We start from the raw sequence: 19,661 nt of genomic DNA on the forward strand, positions 1-19,661 counted from the left end.
GCCGGGGACACAGATTTGGGGACAGGGAGGGGCCGGGGACACAGGTTTGGGGACAGGGAGGGGGACACAGATTTGGGGACACAGATTTGGGGACAGGGAGGGGCCGGGGACACAGATTTGGGGACAGGGAGGGACTGGGGACACAGATTTGGGGACAGGGAGGGGGACACAGATTTGGGGATGCAGATTTGGGGACAGGGAGGGGCCAGGGACACAGATTTGGGGACAGGGAGGGACTGGGGACACAGATTTGGGGACAGGGAGGGGCTGGGATGGGGCAGAGGACACAGATTTGGGGACAGGGAGGGGGGCACAGATTTGGGGACACAGATTTGGGGACAGGGAGGGGGGCACAGATTTGGGGACAAGGAGGAGGGACACAGATTTGGGGACGCAGATTTGGGGACAGGGAGGGGCGGGGAGGATGGAGGCAGAGGAAGGGGCGTGGCCACAGCCGGGGGGCGTGGCCAGTGCAGTGTCCGCCCCCCAGCGAGGGGGCGTGGCCAGCGCGCGCTCTGCCCATAGCGGGCTCTGCGCGGGGGCGGGGGGCGTGGCCGCGGCGGGGGCGTGGCCGCGGCGGGGGGCGTGGCCCGAGGCCCAGCATGGCGGCGGCGCGGCCGTGGCCGCTGCTGCTGCTGGCGCTGGCGGCGGGGCCGGGGCCGGGTCCAGGCCCGGGGCCGGGCCCGGGGCCGGTGCCGGTCGGCGGGTATTTCCCCGAGGAGCGCTGGAGCCCCGAGTCGCCGCTGCGGCCGCCGCGGGTGGCGATCGCGCTGCTGGCGCGGAACGCGGCGCACGCGCTGCCGGTGGCGCTGGGGGCGCTGGAGCGGCTGCGGCACCCCAAGGAGCGGACGGCGCTGTGGTGGGGGGCACGGGGACGGGGGGGGACACCGGGACAGGGGGGACACGGGGACGGGGGGGACACGGGGACGGGGGGGACACCGGGACAAGGGGGGGCACGGGGACACGGGGGGGGGGGACACCGGGACAAGGTGGGGACACGGGGACAAGGGGGTGACAGGGGGGACACGGGGACGGGGGGGACACGGGACAGGGGGGACACGGGGACGGGGGGGACACTGGGAGAAGGAGGGACACCGGGACAAGTAGGGGGACACCGGGACAAGGGGGGGACAGGGGGGACACGGGGACGGGGGGGGACACGGGACAGGGCGGGACACCGGGACGAGGGAGGGACACTGGGACAGGGGGACACCGGGGAGGCCCGGGGCTGAGGGGTCCGGTGTCCCCGTGGGCACCCGAAGGAGCGGACGGCGCTGTGGTGGGGGGGACACTGGGACAAGGGGGAGACACTGGGACAAGGGGGGACGATGACAACGGGGGAACGGGGGGGACACCAGGGCAGGAAGGGGGCAGACCCGGGGCTGACGGGTCCGGTGTCTTCGTGGGGACCCCAAGGAGCGACCGGCGCTCTGGCTGGGGAGTGATGGGGACACCGGGGAGGGTGACACGGGGACAAGGGGTTCCCGAGTGACACGGGGTGACCTGGGGACAGGGGGTCCCGGGTGACACGGGGTGACCTGGGGACAGGGGGTCCCGGGTGACACGGGGACAAGGGGTTCCCGAGTGACACGGGGTGACCCGGGGACAGGGGGTCCCGGGTGACACGGGGTGACCTGGGGACAGAGGAGTCCAAGTGACACGGGGACAGGGGGGTCCCGGGTGACACGGGGTGACGTGAGGACAGGGGGATCCCGGGTGACACAGGGAGACCTGGGGACAGAGGAGTCCAAGTGACATGGGGACAGGGGGGTCCCAGGTGACCTGGGGTGACCTGGGGACAGGGGCGTCTGGGTGACGCAGGGTGACCCGGGGACAGGGGGGTCCTGGGTGACACGGGGGTGTCCCCGCAGGGTCGCCGCCGATCACAGCGTGGACAACACGACCGCGATGCTGCGGGAGTGGCTGGGCCGGGTGCGGGGCCTTTACCACCGCGTGGAGTGGCGGCCGCAGGAGGAGCCGCGGTGAGGGGGGACCAGGGGGGACACCGGGGGGGACACCGAGGGATGGGGCGGGGAGGAGGCCGGGGGGACACGGGGAGAGGGGACGAGGTGGGGGGGGCACCAGGGGGGATGCTGGGGGGGGGATAACGTGGGGGACACCGGGGGAGGGACCGGGGGGTGTTCGGGGGGGCAGCTCAGACTCCTGAGGGCCATGGGGGGGCAGGAGGGCAGTGGGGGGTTTGGGGAGGTTTGGGGGGGCAGTGGGGGGTCAGGGGGGCAGCTCAGGGGCCTGAGGGCCGTGCCTCCCCCCCCAGGTCGTACCCCGATGAGGAGGGTCCCAAGCACTGGTCCCCGTCCCGTTACGAGCACGTGATGAAGCTGCGTCAGGCGGCGCTGGACTCGGCCCGCGCCATCTGGGCCGATTACCTGCTGGTGAGGGGGGATCCGGGGGTCCAGGGGTCCGGGGCGGGGGACACACAGCCTCGCGGTGACAGTGACGGTGACATGGGGCAGTTCCTGGACGCCGACAACGTGCTGACCAACCCCGACACGCTGGCGCTGCTGATGGCCGAGAACAGGACAGTGGTGGCGCCGATGCTGGACTCGCGCGCCGCGTATTCCAACTTCTGGTGCGGGATGACGGCGCAGGTGGGGACGCGGCCCCGGGTCCCCTGGGTGCTGGGTCCATGTCCCCTGGGTGCTGGGTCCCCTGGGTGCTGGGTCCATGCCTCTTGGGTGCTGAGTCCTCTGGGTGCCAGGTCCCTTGGGTGCTGGGTCCCCTGGGTGCCGTGTCCTCTCGGTGCCGTGTTCTTCTCCACGTCCCCGGGCGCCGTGTCCTTCGGTCGCCGCGTCCCCTGGATGCCATGTTCTCCACGTCCCCCGCGCGTCGTCCCCTGTCCCCAGGGCTATTACCGGCGCACCCCAGCGTACCTGCCGCTGCGGCGGCGCGAGCGGCGCGGCTGCTTCGCGGTGCCCATGGTGCACTCGACCTTCCTGCTGGACCTGCGGCGCGAGGCCACGCGGGCGCTGGCCTTCTACCCGCCCCATCCCCACTACACCGGCGCCTTCGACGACATCATCGTCTTCGCCTTCTCCTGCCGCCAGGCCGGTGAGGGGCCGCGCTTGGGCTTGGCTTTGGGCTAGGCTTAGACTTGGCTTGGGCTGGGCTTAGACTTGGCTTGGGCTGGGCTTAGACTTGGCTTTGGGCTGGGCTTAGACTTGGCTTGGGCTGGGCTTAGACTTGGCTTTGGGCTGGGCTTAGCCTAGGCTTGGGTTGGGCTTAGACTTGGCTTTGGGCTGGGCTTAGCCTAGGCTTGGGTTGGGCTTAGCCCTTGGCTCAGGCTGGCAGTACCTTGGGCTGGGCTTAGACCTGGCTTGGGCTGGGCTTGGCATTGGCTTTGGGTTGGGCACAGCGTTGGCTTGGGCTGGGCTGGGCCTGGTCTTGGGCTGGGTTTAGTCTTGGCTTGAGCTGGACTTGACCCTGGCTTTAACCCCATCTTGGGCTGGGCTTATCCTCAGCTTGGGACTGGCCTGAGCCGTGGCTTTGGGCTGGCGGTGACTTTGGGCTGGCTTTAACCTTGGCTTTAGGCTGGCCTTCACTTTAACTCCAGTTCAGCATTAAGTTCACCCCAGCTTAACTTTAACTTCAGCCCGGTGTTAACTTCAGCCTGGCTTAACTTTAATTTCTGCCTCAACTTCAATTTTAGCCTTGCTTAACTTCGGCTTCAGCCTGGTGTTAACTTCAACCCGGCTTAACCGTAATTTCATCTTGGTGTTAACTTCAGCCTGGCATTACCTTCAACTCCAGCCTGGTTTTAACTCCAGCCCAGCTTAACCTCAGCTTTAGCCTGGCTTAACTTCAACTTTAACCTGGCGTTAACTGTAGCTTGGCTTAACTTCAACCTCCCTTTGCTTAACTTTGTTTTAGCCTCCCTTAACCTTAACTCCAGCCCAGTTTAACTCCAGCCCGGCTTAACTTCAGCTCCAGCCCGCTCTTGGCCCAGCGCGGCCTAACGGGTCCCGCTCCCCAGGGGTGCAGATGTTCGTGTCCAACCGGGCGCCGTTCGGGTTCCTGCCGGTGCCGCTGCGGTCGCAGAGCTCCCTGCGCGACGAGGCCGAGAACTTCCTGCACGTCACCCTGGAGATCATGGGTGGGGACACGGGGACACCCCCAGGTCACCCTGGAGATCATGGGTGGGGACACGGGGGGACCTGGAGATCATGGGTGGGGACACGGGGAAACATGGGGACACCCCCAGGTCACCCTGGAGATCATGGGTGGGGACACGGGGACACCCCCATGTCACCCTGGAGATCATGGGTGGGGACACGGGGGGACACGCCCAGGTCACCCTGGAGATCATGGGTGGGGACATGGGGGGACATGGGGACACCTCCACGTCACCCTGGAGATCATGGGTGGGGACACGGGGGGACCTGGAGATCATGGGTGGGGACACGGGGGGACACGGGGACACCCCCACGTCACCCTGGAGATCATGGGTGGGGACACGGGGACACCCCCAGGTCACCCTGGAGATCATGGGTGGGGACACGGGGGGACCTGGAGATCATGGGTGGGGACACGGGGACACCCCCACGTCACCCTGGAGATCATGGGTGGGGACACGGGGGGACACGCCCAGGTCACCCTGGAGATCATGGGTGGGGACACGGGGGGACACGGGGACACCCCCAGGTCACCCTGGAGATCATGGGTGGGGACACGGGGGGACACGGGGACACCCCCAGGTCACCCTGGAGATCATGGGTGGGGACACAGGGGGACCTGGAGATCATGGGTGGGGACATGGGGACACCCCCAGGTCACCCTGGAGATCATGGGTGGGGACACGGGGGGACGGTGGTGACACCCCCCACACCCCACTGGAGTTCACGGGGGACACACACCCAGCGGTGTCACTGTGTCGTCCCCCCACCAGTGAAGAACCCCCCGGCGGAGCCGACCCCCCACATCTGGGTCCCCCCAAAGGTCCCCGACAAGATGGGATTTGATGAGGTGAGAAGTGGGCGGGGCCTGGGGTGGGCGGGGCCTGGGCGGGTGGGGCTGAGGTGGGCGGGGCCTGGGGTGGGCGGGGCCTGGGCGGGTGGGGCTGCGGTGGGCGGGGCCTCGTGCGGGCGGGGCCAGACCCCATTGGGAGATTCCCCCCCCTTTTTGGATTTTGGGGATTTTTCACCCTTTTTTGGATTTTTTTTTTTTTTTTTTTTTTCCCTCTTCTCTTGCATTTTCAGAGTCTGTTTCTCCTTTTTTCTAGATCCCTTCTCTGAATTTTGAGGGGTGGGGTTTTTTTCTCCTCTCTTCTGAATTTTGGGCTCTTTCTCCCTGATTTTCAAACTGTTCCCCCCCTGATTTTTGGGCTGGTTTTCCCCCTGAATCTCGGGCTCTTTCCCCTGAATTTCAGGCTTTCCCCCCCTGATTTTGTTGCCATTTCCCCGATTTTTGTGCCATTTGCCCCCTGATTTTCATGCCATTTCCTCCCCGATTTTCGTGCCGTTTCCTCCAATTTTCGTGCCGTTTCCCCCGATTTTCATGCCGTTTCCCCCAGTTTTCGTGCTATTCCTCCCAATTTTCATGCCATTTCCCCCATGATTTTCCTGCCATTTCCCCCCCGATTTTCCCGCCGTCCCCCCCGTTTTTCCTGCCATTCCCCCCAACTTTCCTGCCGTTCCCCCCCAGGTTTTCCTGATCAACCTCCCGCGCCGAGCCGACCGCCGGGCGCGGATGCTGCGGACGCTGCACGAGCAGGAGATCGCGGCCAAGCTGGTGGAGGCCGTGGACGGCAGGTGAGCCCAGGGGGGGTTTATCTCCCCCTGGGGGGGGGTTTATCTCCCTCGTGGGGCGTGTTTGACCCCCCCGGGTGTTGTGCGTGTCCAGGGCGCTGAACAGCAGCGAGGTGGAGGCGCTGGGCGTGCGGATGCTGCCCGGGTACCGGGACCCCTACCACGGGCGGCCGCTGACGCGCGGGGAGCTCGGCTGCTTCCTCAGTCACCACCGCGTCTGGCAGGAGGTGACGGGGACCCCAAAGCCGGGGGGAGATGGGGGGGCAGGACCCCCAATCCCTATGGGAATGGGAGGGGGAATCCCTAATCCTGGGGGAATCCCTAATCCTGGGGGAATGGGGGGAAAATCCCTAATCCTGGGGAGAGATGGGGGGCAGGACCCCAATCCCCATGGGAATGGGAGGGGGAATCCCTAATCCTGGGGGAATGGGGGGAAAATCCCTAATCCTGGGGGGAGATGGGGGGCAGGACCCCAATCCCCATGGGAATGGGAGGGGGAATCCCTAATCCTGGGGGAATGGGGGGAAAATCCCTAATCCGGGGGAATATGGGGGGGCAGGACCCAAATCCTCATGGGAATGGGGGGGGGAACCCCAAACCTGGGGGTATGGGGGGGGTCAGGACCTGAATCCCCATGGGAATGGGGGGGAAAATTCCTAATTCTGGGGGACATGGTGGGGCAGGACCCGAATCCCCATGGGAATGCAAGGGAACACTCCCAATTCTGGGGAGACATGGGGGGCAGGACCCGAATCCCCATGGGAATGGGGGGGACACCCCAAATCCTGGGGGGATGGGGGGGGAGGGGGGGGCAGGACCCGAATCCCCATGGGAATGGGGGGACAGGAACCTAATTCTGGGGGGAATGGGGGGCAAATCCCTAATCTTAGGGGACATGAGCGGGCAGGACCCGAATCCCCATGGGAGCTGGGGGGGGAGACCCCAATCCTGGGGGCATATGGGGGGGAGAATCCCTAATCCTGGGGGCGATGGGGGGCAAATCCCTAATCCTGGGGGACATGAGGGGGCAGGACCCGAATCCCCATGGGAGTTGGGGGGGAGACCCCAATCCTGGGGGGATATGGGGGGGGAATCCCTAATCCTGGGGGAGATGAGGGGGAGAATCCCTAATCCTGGAGGCGATGGGGGGCAAATCCCTAATCCTGGGGGCAGTGAGGGAGACGAGACCTTAATCCCAATGGGAAGAACAAACCCCTAATCCCGTCCCTCTGCCTCGGCGGGATAACCGGGTGGATTTTTCCCGCAAACCCCCCGCGTTTCCCATTGACCCCCCGTTAATTTACTGTCCCCCGTGCCCCCCCCCGCAGATCGCGGCGCGGGGCCTGTCCCGCTCCCTGGTGTTCGAGGACGACCTTCGCTTCGAGATCTTCTTCAAGCGCCGCCTCACCACGCTGATGCGCGAGCTGGAGGCGGCCGCGCTGCCCTGGGACCTCATGTGAGCATCGCTTCCCCCCACCATCTCCCCCTCATTAAGCCCCTCGTTAACTCACCGCCGGCTCCCGCAGCTACATCGGGAGGAAGCGGATGCAGGTGGAGCGGCCGGAGAAGCCGGTGCCGGGCGTGCGGAACCTGGTGGAGGCCGATTACTCGTACTGGACGCTGGGCTACGCGCTGTCGCTGCGCGGCGCCCGCAAGCTGCTGGCGGCCCGGCCGCTGGGCAAGATGCTGCCGGTGGACGAGTTCCTGCCCGTCATGTTCGACAAGCACCCGCTGTGAGTCCGGGGGGGCGACGCGGAGGGGCCGCCGGCGGCTGCTTTCCCCTCGGTGGTGGCTTCGTGGCCCTTCGGAGGTGGTTTTCTTGGCCTCGTGGCTGCGTTTTCTCTCCGGAGAAGTTTTGTCGTGTCTTTGTGTTTCCGTGTCCCCTTTCAGCCCGTTCCGTGTCCCCTCGAAGCCGTTTTCCGTGTCCCCCCGGAGCCGTTGGTGACAGTCCCGTGTCCCCTAGGAGACAATTTCCCGTCCTTTTCGATCCATTTTGTCTCAGAGACGGTTCCGTGTCCCTCCAGAGCAGCTTTTTCTTGTCCCTGTGTTTCCGTGTCCCCTCTCAGCCCGTTCCGTGTCCCCTCGGAGCCGTTTTCCGTGTCCCCTCGGAGCCGTTGGTGACAGTCCCGTGTCCCTTTGGCAACGGCTTCGTGTCCCTTGGGATCCTTTTTCTCTGAGATGGTTCCTTGTCCCTTTGCAGATGTTTTTCTTGTCCCTGTGTTTCCGTGTCCCCTCTCAGCCCGTTCCGTGTCCCCTCGGAGCCGTTTTCCGTGTCCCCTCGGAGCCGTTGGTGACAGTCCCGTGTCCCTTTGGCAACGGCTTCGTGTCCCTTGGGATCCTTTTGCTCTCTGAGGCGGTTCCGTGGCCCTTCGGAGGTGGTTTTCTTGGCCTCGTGGCTGCGTTTTCTCTCCGGAGGAGTTTTGTCGTGTCCTTGTGGCTCCGTGTCCCCTCGGAGCCGTTGGTGACAGTCCTGTGTCCCCTAGGAGACAATTTCCCGTCCTTTTCGATCCATTTTGTCTCAGAGACGGTTCCGTGTCCCTCCAGAGCAGCTTTTTCTTGTCCCTGTGTTTCCATGTCCCCTCTCAGCCCATTTCTTGTCCCCTTGGAGCCGTTTTCCGTGTCCCCTCGGAGCCGTTTTCCGTGTCCCCCCGGAGCCGTTGGTGACAGTCCCGTGTCCCTTTGGCAACGGCTTCGTGTCCCTTTGGATCCTTTTTCTCTGAGATGGTTCCTTGTCCCTTTGCAGATGTTTTTCTTGTCCCTGTGGCTCCGTGTCCCCTCTCAGCCCGTTCCGTGTCCCCTCGGAGCCGTTTTCCGTGTCCCCCCGGAGCCGTTGGTGACAGTCCCGTGTCCCCTTGGCAACGGCTTCATGTCCCTTGGGACCCGTTTTCTCTGAGACGGTTCCGTGTCCCTCCAGAGCAGCTTTTCCTTGTCCCTGCGGCTCCGTGTTTGCCCCGGTCACGGTCCCTTTTCCCCACTGCCCCAGGCCCAGAGCCGCCAGCCCTTCCCTCCCCGTGACCAGGCCGCGTTCTCCGCTTATTTTCCCCATTTCTCCCCATTTTTCTCCCCATTTCTCCCCATTTTTCTCCCCATTTCTCCCCATTTTTCTCCCCATTTCTCCCCATTTTTCTCCCCATTTCTCGCCATTATTTCTCCCCCGGGCCCACGTACCGACAGCACTTCCCTCACCCTGAGCTCCTGCTGTTCTCTGCTGGTGTTTTTCCCCATTTCTACCCCCATTTTTTTTCCTCCGTTTTCTTAACTTTTTCCGCGTATTTCTTCCCCCATTTCTCCCCATTTTTACCCCAAATTTTCCCCCATTTCTCCCCATTTTTTCCTTATTTCTCCCCATTTTTACCCCCATTTCTCCCCATATTTACCCTAATTTCTCCCCATATTTTTCCCCATTTCTCCCCCCATTTCTGCCCATTTTAACCCCCATTTTCCCCCATATTTCCCCCCATTTCAACCCCCATTTCTCCCCATATTTCTCCCCATTATTTTCCCCATTTCTCTCCATTTTAACCCCCATTTCTCCCCATATTTTCCCCCATTTCTCCCTCCATTTCTCCCCATTTTAACCCCCATTTCTCCCCATATTTCCCCCCATTTTCCCCCATTTCTCCCCATTTTAACCCCCATATTTCCCCCATATTTCCCCCCATTTCTCCCCATTTTAACCCCCATTTCTCCCCCCTATTTCTCCCCATTTTCCCCCATTTCTCCCCATTTTAACCCCCATTTCTCCCCATATTTCCCCCATATTTTCCCCCATTTCTCCCCCCATTTCTCCCCATATTTCCCCCCATTTCTCCCCATTTTAACCCCCATATTTCCCCCATATTTCCCCCATATTTTCCCCCATTTCTCCCCATATTTCCCCCCATTTTAACCCCCATATTTCCCCCCATTTCTCCCCATTTTAACCCCCATTTCTCCCCATATTTCCCCCCATTTCTCCCCCCATTTCTGCCCATTTTTTCCCTGATTTCTCCCCATTTCTCCCCCAGCCCCGAGTACCGCCGGCACTTCCCGCGCCGCGACCTGGCGGCGTTCTCCGCGGAGCCCCTGCTCGTGTTCCCCACGCACTACACGGGCGACGCCGGGTACGTGAGCGACACCGAGACCTCGGTGCTGTGGGACGACGAGGCCACGGCCACCGACTGGGACCGGGGGCGCGAGCGGGGGCGCCGGGGGCTGCGCAACGTGGGGGGCGCGCCGGACATGGGGGGGTCTCCGGACATGGGGGGGACACCGGACATGGGGGGGTCTCCGGACATGGGGGGGTCACCGGACATGGGGGGGACACCGAACATGGGGGGGACACCGGACATGGGGGGGCCGCGCCCCCCCCAGCACCAGCCGGCGCGGGACGAGCTCTGACCCCCCCCCCGCCCTGCACCTTTAAAGTCTATTTTTTATTTTTATTTCTTCAGGTTTCTTTGGTTTTTTTGGGGCGGGGGGGGGGGGGGGGGGGGGCGCGGTTCTCGGGGGTGGAGTTTGAGTTTGTTTCGTGGGGTTTATTTGGGGTTCGTTTCGTGGGGTTTATTTCTTGGGGGTTATTTCTTGGGGTTTATTTTGGGTTCATTTCTTGGGTTTTATTTCAAGTTCATTTCTTGGGGTTTATTTTGGGTTCATTTCCTGGGGTTTATTTTGGATTCATTTCTTTCTTAGGGTTCATTTCCTGGGGTTTATTTCTTGGGGTTTATTTCTTTGGGGTTTATTTCTTGGGGTTTATCTTGGGTTTATTTCTTGGGGTATATTGGCGTTTATTTTGAGTTTATTTTGGATTTATATCTTGGGGTGTATTTCTTGGGGTTTTTTTCTCTCTTGGAATGTATTTCTCGGTTCTGTTTGTTGGGGTTTTATTTCGGGTTCATTTCTTGGGTTTTATTTCAGGTTTATTTCTTGAGGTTCATTTCTTGGGGTTTATTCCTTAGGTTTTTATTTCTTGGGGTTCATTTCTTGCCGCCACCCCCCTGCAGGGACTCCATTGTGGGGGGGACATCGGTTGGCATCACCCCGGCCCCCCCCCCCGGCTCAGTCACAATATCCTGTCCCAAATACGTGTGTCCCCCTCTAAAAAATGTCCCCCCCCCCCCCCAAAAAAAATGTCCCCCCGAGGGTCCCGGCAGGGGGTCATGGTCCCAACCATTGGGGAAACTGAGGCAGGGGTGGTGTCGTCACCCCCCCCCGGGGACAACAGCAATGGGGACGGTCCCCGGAGGCCAACGGTTCAACCCTCACCAGGGGAAACTGAGGCACGGCCAGATGAGGGGGGGTCCCCGTGCGAGGCCGGGGGGGGTCCCGCGGTGCCGGGGGGGGGGGGCGTTGGCCGGGGGTCCCCCCCGGGTCAGAGCTCGTCGTGGTCGTCGTGCGCGGGGGGGGGCGCGCGGCAGGCGGCCGGCGTCACCAGCTCCATCAGGTACTCGCAGCGGCTGGGCTCCGTGGTGGCCGTCACCGCCGTGGCCGTCCCGCACGACAGCTTCACCTGGTGGGAGGGGGTCAGCGGGGTGGGGGGCGGGCACGGGGACACCCCCCCCACCCCACCCAAGGGACGGGGACACCCCCCCACCAGGGGACATGGGACGCCCCCCACCCAGGGATGGGGACACCCCCCCCAAGGGACATAGGGTCACCCCATGGGATGGGGACACCCCAGGGACACCCCAAGGGGACAGTGACCCCCCCATGGGATGGGGGGACCCTGGGGACCACAAGGGGACAGTGACACCCCATGGGATGGGGACACCCTGAGGACCCCAAGGGGACAGTGACCCCCTCCCAGGGGACATGGGGTCACCCCATGGGATGGGGACACCCCAGGGACACCCCATGGGAGGATGGGGACACCCCAGGGACACCCCAAGGGGACAGTGACCCCCCCATGGGATGACGACACCCTGGGGACCCCAAGGGGACAGTGACCCCCTCCCAGGGATGGGGTCACCCCATGGGATGGGGACACCCCAGGGACACCCCAAGGGAACAGTGACACCCTGGGAGGACGGGGACACCCCAGAGACCCCAAGGGGACAGTGACACCCTATGGGATGGGGGGACCCTGAGGACCCCAAGGGGACAGTGACCCCCCTGCCAGGGGACATGGGGTCACCCCATGGGATGGGGACACCCCAGGGACACCCCAAGGGAACAGTGACACCCTGGGAGGATGGGGACACCCCAGGGACCCCAAGGGGACAGTGACGCCGCATGGGATGGGGGGACCCTGGGGACCCCTAAGGGGACAGGGACACTCCGGGAGGATGGGGACACTCTGGGGACCCCTAAGGGGACAGTGACACCCCTCCATGGGATGGGGACACCCTGGGGCCCCCCCAGGGCCACGACATGGGGCACTCTGGGGGGGGTGGGCAGGGGCTGTTGGGGACCCGGCTGGGGACAGGGGGGGACAGTCACCGTGGTGGCGCGGTTGGGGCCCTGCCAGCAGCCCGTCCCGTGCTCGTACTTCATGGCGCTGAACCGATCGTGCTCCGGGCCGGCCCAGGCGCCCCACGTCCTGGGGGGGACACACACACAGAGACGTCGCGGCGGGGGGGGACATTGGGGACACACACACGCACCCCAGGGTCCCCCGGGGGGTCCCCAGGGGGGTCCCCGTGTCCCCTCACCCCAGGTTGGTTTCGGCGCCGCCGTGTTTGGGTTTCTGGGAGACGCGTTTGAAGGGGCAGAGGCGGTAGATGTACCTGGGGGGGGGACACGCGGTGACGGGGGGGACACAGGGGACCCCCAGCCCCGCCCCGTGTCCCCCAGAACCAGCCGTATGTCCCCACCTGTCCCCACATTTGGTCCCTTGTGACCCCCTCCGTGTCCCCCATACCCCCCCAATGTCCCCATTAACCCCGTGACCCCTCCATATCCCACCCCCCCGGAGCCCCCCAGTGTCCCCATTACCCCCCTGTGACCCCATGTCCCCCCACAATGTCCCCATTAACCCCATGACCCCCCCCATGTCCCCCCAACCCCAGAGCCCCCCAATGTCCCCATTAACCCCCATGTCGTCCCCCCCATCCCAAGCCCCCCAATGTCCCCACACCTGGTCCCTGATAACCCCCCCATGTCTCCCATACCCCCCAATGTCCCCATTACCCCTTCTGTGACACCCCGTGTCCCCCCCACCATCCCCATTACCCCCCTGTGACCCCATGTCCCCCCCCAATGTCCCCATTACCCCCCCTTGTGACCCCCCATGTCCCCATGACCCCCCCATGACCCCCCCATATCCCCCCCCAAACCCTCCAATGTCCCCATTGCCCCTTCTGTGCCCCCCCCGTGCCCCCCCCACCATCCCCATTACCCCCCTGTGACCCCATGTCCCCCCTCAATGTCCCCATTACCCCCGTGACCCCCTCAATGTCCCCATTACCCCCCTGTGACCCCCGCAATGTCCCCATTACCCCCCCATAGCCCCCCCCGTGTCCCCCCGCAATGTCCCCATTACCCCCCTGTGACCCCCCCAATGTCCCAGTTACCCCCCCATAACCCCCCCCATGTCCCCATTACCCCTCCGTGACCCCCCCAGTGTCCCCCCCATCCCCACGTCCCCCGATGTCCCCCCCCCGCCCCGCCATGTCCCCCCTCCCTGACCCCCCGGCCCCCCCTCACTCGCTGGTTCCCAGTTCGTAGCACTGGTTGTACAGGTACGAGAACTCCCCCTCAGGCCCAAAGTCAAAAGCCAGTTCCTGCTCCAGGGCCCTGCGAAACGGGGAGGTCATAAAGATGGGGGGACCCCCCCCTGCACCCCCAGACCCCCCCACACCCCCAATTCCCCCCCCACCCCCCAACCTGGGGGGAAACTGAGGCACTAAAGGGGAAACTGAGGCAAGAGGGACACAAAGGTGTTCACCCCCCCTCAAAATAAGGGGGTTTGGGGTGTGTTTCCCCCCCCCATAAGGGTTTTTGGGGTGTCCCCCCCCCAGGAAAGTTTTTGGGGTGTCCCCCCCACTGGGTGGGAGGATTTTGGGGTGTCCCCTCCCACCTGATGGACTCCTCGGTCTCTTTGAGGGCTCGTTCGGCCTCTTCCAGTTCCTGGCGGGCGCGTTGGGCGGCTGGGGGGGGCCCCCAAATTATGGGAACAGCCCCCCCCAGATTGCAAACAGCCCCTCACCCCCCCTCAAAAACCACAGAGGCCCCCCCCAATTCTCCCAGTGTTCATAAATTAACCCCCCCACAGGGAACCCCCTTTGCCCCAGAAACCCCCCAAAATCCTGCCCCCCCCCAATACACCCCAGATCTCCCCAGTGCCCCCCCAGCCCCCAAAATGCCCCCAGTGCCCCCTAGCACCCTCAAGTCCCCCCCAGACCCTCAGGACCCCCCGAAACACCCCCGGGCCCCCCCAAACCTCCCAGGTCCCCCCAGGACCCTCAACCCCCCCCAAATCTCCCCAGGACCATCAGGACCCCCCCAAACCCCCCAGGGCCCCCCAAACACCCCCAAGTCCCCCCTGGACCCTCGGGACCCCCCGAACCCCCCCTGGGCCCCCCCAAACCCCCCAGGACCCCCAGCCCCCCCCCAAACCCTCCAGGGCCCCCCCCGGACCCTCAGGACCCCCTGCAAACCCCCTTCCCAGGACCCTCAGCCCCCCCCCAACCCCCCCCCCCAGGGCCCCCCCAGGACCCTCAGGACCCCCCCAAACCCCCCCGTACCATCAACCAGGGCCTGGGCGGCCGCATCAAGGGGGGGCAGCTCCTCGGGCCCCCCCTTTTCCTCCGGGGGCTGCGGGGGGGGCACCTGGGGGGACAGTGGGGTCACCAAGCCCCCCACGGCGAGGTGGGGGGGGTACAATGCAGGGGGGGGGGCCCCAGTTGTGTGTGTGTGTGTCCCCCCCAAAAACCTTCAGCTCCTCGTCGGGGCCTTCGCCCTCCTCATCCTCCTCCTCCTCTTCGGCCTCGTCCTCCTCGTCCTCCTCTTCCTCAGGGGGGGTTTCTTCAAGGGGGGGCTCCGGGGGGGGCGGGGGGGGTTCAGTTTGACCCTGTGTATGGTTGCGGTGCGGGGGGGGGGTCAGGCCCCCCGGATGCCTGGGTCCCTCCCCGGACGCCTGGGTTCCTCCCTCCCGTGCCTCAGTTTCCCCTAATACAGGACCGACCCAAACATGGGGGAGGTAGCGACAAAGTGACACCCCCCCAAAAAAAAACAGGGACCCCCCCCAAAGGGCAAGGGACCCCCCAAAAGCCAGGGGAGCCCCCCCAGACCCACCTGCGGCCGGTAGCGCTCCCTGAGGGTGGCCCAGAGCCGGTCCCGGAAAGCGGCTGCGTCCAGGGGGGCCGTGTCCCCCAGCAGCACCTGGGGGGGGGGGGACACGGGGTGGGGGGGTCACCTTCCCGGACACCTGGGTCCCCAAAAGCCCCAGGTTGGGGGGGGTCCAACCTGTGCCTCGTCCTCTGAGACGGCGCCGTCGCCGTCGGTGTCCAGCTCGGGGCGCAGGCGCAGCTCGGCCATTGTCACCCTGGGGGGGATGTGGGGGTCAGGGGGGGTCCCGGTGCTGCCCCCCCCCCACCCTTCCCCAAATTGGGGACCCCCCGCCCTGCCCCGAGCACTCACTGCCCGTCCCCGTCGCTGTCCAGCTCGGCAAAGGCCTCATCCGCCCGCGCCGCCTCCGCCGCCGCCCGCTGCTCTGCTGGGGGGACCCAGGCGTCCGGGGGGGACCCAGGCGTCCAGTAAGGTTCCCCCCCCGACCCCTCTTGGGGGGGACCCAGGCGTCCGGGAGAGATGCCCCCCACCCCTTCTTGGGGGGACCCAGATGTCTGGGAGGGATCCCCCCCACCCCTCTTGGGGGGACCCAGGCGTCCGGGAGGGACCCTCCACCACCCCTCGGGTGGACCCAGGCGTCCGGGAGAGAACTCCCACCCCCTCATGGGGGGACCCAGGCGTCCGGGGGGGCCCCTGCACACCCCTCAAGATGACCCAGGTATCCAGGGGTCTCCCCACCCCCCTTGGGGGGACCCAGGCGTCCGGGGGGGACCCAGGCGTCCGGCCGTACCCTCTGCCCGGCGCCGCTGCTCCTCGCGGGCCTCTCGCTCGGGTCCCTCGGCCACCTCCTTGGCCGCCCGCAAGGTCCCCACGCGCTGCTCCAGCCCCCCCCGCGCCTCCTGCAGCCCCCCCAGGCGCTCCTGCGGGGGGGACAACACTGTCACCCCCACCCGGGGACCCCCAAATCCCCCCGCGAACCTCAAACCCCCCAGGGACACCCCAAACTCCCCTGGGAACCCACGAACCCTCCTGGGAACCCCAAACCCCCCCAGGGACCCCCAAACCTCCCCTGGGAACCCCCCCCCAGGAACCCCAAGGCTCCTCAGGACCCCCCTAAATGCCCCCCAGGACCCCCCAAGTCCCCACAGGACCCCCCCAGGACCCCCCCCAAGTCCCCTTGGGACCCCCCTAAGTCCCCCAGGACCCTCTAAAAACACCCCAGGACCCCCCTAAACACCCCCCAGGAGCCCCCAAGTCCCCCAGGACCCCCCAGACACCCCCAGGACCCCCCTAAACACCCCCCAGGACCCCCCCAAGTCCCCTTGGGACCCCCCCCAGGATGCCCCCAAGTCCCCCAGGACCTCCCCAAGTCCCCTTGGGACCCCCCCAGGATGCCCCCAAGTCCCCCAGGACCTCCCCAAGTCCCCTTGGGACCCCCCAAGACCCCCCCAGGACCCCCCTAAACACCCCCCAGGACCCCCCTAAGTTCCTCCAGGCCCCCCCAGCCCCCCCGGCCCCGTTACCTCCTTCTCCTTCCTGGCGGCCGCCGCCTCCTGCACCAGCCGCTCCCGCAGCGCAAACCCCTCCCGGGCCACCTGCGCCCGGCGCTGCTGCTGCTCCCGCTCCCGCCGGCCCCGCTCCCTGAGGGGGCCCCAAATCCTGACCCCCCCGGACACCAACAACCCCGCCCCGGACCCCAAAAATCCCTCCCAGGTCCCAATAACCACCCCCCAGTTTGTCCCAGTTCCTCCCGGGTCACCTGCGCCTCATGTTCCCACTGGCCCCGCTCCATGGTGGGGGGTCCCCAAATCCTGACCCCCCCCGGACCCCAACAACCCCCCCCCAGTGCTCTCAGTCCCTCCCAGTCCCCCCAGTTTACCGGCACGTGTTCTCGCAGTTGGCGCCGCTCTCGTACTCGTCGGTGCCGTCACAGCAATCTGGGAGGGTCGGGGCGGGGGTCAGCACCCCAATAACCCCCCCAGGACCCCAATAACCCCCCGGGGAACCCCGATATCCACCCAGGGACCCCAATAACCTCCCAGGGACCCTGATAACCCCCTTGGGGACCCCGATAACCTCCCAGGGACCCCAATAACCACCCAGGGACCCCAATAATCCCCTCAGGGACCCCAATATCCACCCAGGGACCCCGATAACCCCCCCAGGACCCTAATTTCTCTCAGGGACCCCCAAGAGCCCCCCCAGGACCCCAAAACCTCTCAGAGACCCCCAAGAGCCTCCTGGGGACTCCCCGAACCTCTGAGACCCCCAAGCCCCCCCGTCCAGGGACGCCAGCACCTTGTGGGGACCCCTAGAAACCCCCCGGTGACCCCAAAATCTCCCCCCAAGGCCCCTCAGGCACCTTCCTGTGTCCCCCCCTGACCCCACAGAATTTTGGGGGCCCCCAGACCCCCCTAGGAGCCCAAGACCCCCCCAGTAACACCCTGACCCCCCCAGGACTCCATTGTCCCCCCAGGGACCCCAAAACCTCCCAAGGCCCCCCAGGGACTTTCCTGCCCCCAAAAACCTTTGGGGGGCCCCCAGACCCCCCAGGAGCCCGAGACCCGCCCCCAGTCCCACCCTGACCAGGACCCCATTGTCCCCCCAGAGACCCGCCCTTGGGACCCTCCCGTGCTCAGGACCCCCCCAGGGACCCCAAAACCTCCCCCAAAGTCCCCTCAGGGACCTTCCTGTGTCCCCCCCCGACCTCACAGAGTTTTGGGGGCCCCCAGGCCCCCCTGGACCCACCGCAGATGCCGTCGTTGACGTGTGCTGAGGGGATGCTGTGGGGCCGGTACCCGGCGTTGGCGCAGTGGAAGTGGCCGTTGGGACACGCCGCCGTCCCTGGGCGGGGGGACGGGACACACGGGGGGGGTCACCGGCATGTCGGGGTCCCCTGGGGGGGGTCCCCGCGATGCGGGGGGGGCCTCACCGGGCTCGTCGGAGCCGTCACGACAGTCGCAATAGTCGTCGTTGACCCAGGAGAAGGCGATGGTGGCCGAGCCGTCCAGGCACGTGAAGGGACCCAAGGGCTCGTAGAAGTGGAGGTCTGGGGGGTATGGGATCTATAGGGGGCTGCGGGGGTCAGGGGATCTATAGGGGGCTGGGGATCAGGGGATCTGTAGGAGGCGGGGTGCATATGGGATCTATAGGGGCTGGGGGATCAGGGGATATATAGAGGGGTCTGGGGGGTCAGGGGATCTATAGGGGGCTGGGGGGTATGGGATCTATAAGGGGCTGGGGGGTGAGGGGATATATAGAGGGATCTGGGAGGGTATGGGATCTATAGGAGGCTGGGGGGTCAGGGGATATATAGAGTGGTCTGAGGGGGTATGGGATCTATAGGGGACTGGGGACATATGGGATCTATAGGGGGCTGAGGGAGCAGGGGATATATAGAGGAGTCTGGGGGGGTATGAGATCTATAGGGGTGGGGGGTATGGGATCTATAGGGGACTGGGGGGGTATGGCATCTATAGGGAGCTGGGGGGGTATGGGATCTATAGGGGACAGGGGAAGCAGGGGATCTATAGGCGACTGGGGGGGTCAGAGAATATATAGGGAGGTCTGGGATCTATAAGGGACTGGGGGAGTATGGGGTCTATAGGAGACTGGGGGGCCAGGGGATGTATGGGGAGTCTGGGGGGGAGGGATCTATAGGGGCCCGGGGATATATGGGGGGCAGGGGATGCATGGGGGGGTCAGGGGATGTATGGGGATGCCAGGGGGGCTCTGGGGACTCACTGGACAGGGAGACTCCGCGGGGCCGCGTCACCTCCACGGCGCCCGGCAGCACCAGCGGCAGCAGCAGCAGCAGCAGCATCACCAGCGGCAGCATGGCGGGGGGGCTGGGGGGGTCAGACACCCTATAGAACCCCTACAGAGCTCCCCATAGATCCCCCTGTAGAGCTTGGCCACGCTCCCTGGGGGGGTCTTCCCGCCCCAGCATCTCCTGCATCCCCCATCAGCCCCCCCCGGGAACGCTATAGACACCCCGGGCACCCTATAGACCCGCCCTGGGCTCCCTATAGCCCCCGCGAGGGCCCCTATGGATCCTTTCAGAGTCCATAGAAGCACCCCGAGGTCACCTACTGACACCTCCAGGTCCCCTATAGACACCCCCACGTCCCTTATAGACACCCCCAGGTCCCCTATAGACCCCCTCGCTCCCCTGCTGCCCCTCCCCGAGTCCCCTATACACCCCCTGACCCCTATAGGCCCCCAGAGCCCCCTCCAGGATCCCCCATACGCCCCCAGGACCCCCTATAGACCCCCCAGGACCCCCCACATGCCCGCCACGACCCCCTATAGGCAGCCCCAGTCCCCTATAGGCCCCTCAAACCACCCACAGGCCGCCCAAGTCCCCTATAGACCCCCCAGGTCCCCTATAGGACCCCCCCGGTCCCCTATAGACGCCCCTCGGTACCGCGCGGCCGGTCCAGGGTCCACACGGCGGAACCGGAAGCGCCGGGGGCGGAACTTCCTGTCGCGCGCCAGGAGGGGAGGCCGCGTCCGGCCGCCGCCGCCATGTTGAGTGTGGCGGCCCCCGCCGGGCCTGCCCCGCTGGGCGCCGCCATCTTGAATGTGGCGGCGCAGCCAATGGGCCGCAGCGCGTCCGGTTGCCATAGCGACAAGGGGGGGACCACGGGGCGGCGGGAGCCGGGGCAGCACGTGCGTGCGGGGCGGGGGGAG

At 65.5% G+C, this 19,661-nt stretch overlaps 2 protein-coding genes across 3 annotated transcripts; one reads left to right on the top strand and one right to left on the bottom strand.

The window, feature by feature from the left end:
* Positions 1 to 580: 580 nt before the first annotated feature.
* Positions 581 to 10,004, top strand: COLGALT1 (collagen beta(1-O)galactosyltransferase 1; the record flags this gene model as incomplete). Its single annotated transcript, XM_065654908.1, has 12 exons — positions 581 to 859; positions 1,872 to 1,982; positions 2,276 to 2,393; positions 2,475 to 2,609; positions 2,865 to 3,069; positions 3,992 to 4,111; positions 4,904 to 4,980; positions 5,659 to 5,765; positions 5,857 to 5,989; positions 7,091 to 7,218; positions 7,289 to 7,495; positions 9,770 to 10,004. Coding segments are annotated over exons 1-12 (1,833 nt in total), but the record flags the coding sequence as incomplete, so codon positions are not given.
* Positions 10,005 to 10,221: 217 nt separating this feature from the next.
* Positions 10,222 to 19,448, bottom strand: PRKCSH (PRKCSH beta subunit of glucosidase II). 2 transcript variants are annotated; one of them, XM_065654919.1, is made up of 17 exons: positions 19,396 to 19,448; positions 18,714 to 18,817; positions 17,902 to 18,018; positions 17,718 to 17,813; positions 16,849 to 16,906; positions 16,493 to 16,610; positions 15,760 to 15,889; positions 15,321 to 15,393; positions 15,147 to 15,225; positions 14,976 to 15,062; positions 14,614 to 14,751; positions 14,426 to 14,510; positions 13,759 to 13,828; positions 13,386 to 13,475; positions 12,392 to 12,466; positions 12,180 to 12,279; positions 10,222 to 11,250 (listed from the first exon to the last, which is right to left on the bottom strand). In XM_065654919.1, the coding sequence occupies exons 2-17, from the start codon at positions 18,805 to 18,807 to the stop codon at positions 11,113 to 11,115; spliced, it is 1,548 nt and encodes a 515-aa protein (XP_065510991.1). In that variant the 5' UTR covers positions 18,808 to 18,817; positions 19,396 to 19,448; the 3' UTR covers positions 10,222 to 11,112. The 2 variants fall into 2 exon arrangements, with proteins under 2 accessions (XP_065510991.1, XP_065510990.1); XM_065654918.1 differs by having other exon boundaries at positions 15,321 to 15,396.
* Between the last annotated feature and the right edge of the window lie 213 nt (positions 19,449 to 19,661).

This window comes from Caloenas nicobarica, chromosome 36, assembly GCF_036013445.1.
Source record: "Caloenas nicobarica isolate bCalNic1 chromosome 36, bCalNic1.hap1, whole genome shotgun sequence".
NCBI lineage: Eukaryota > Metazoa > Chordata > Aves > Columbiformes > Columbidae > Caloenas > Caloenas nicobarica.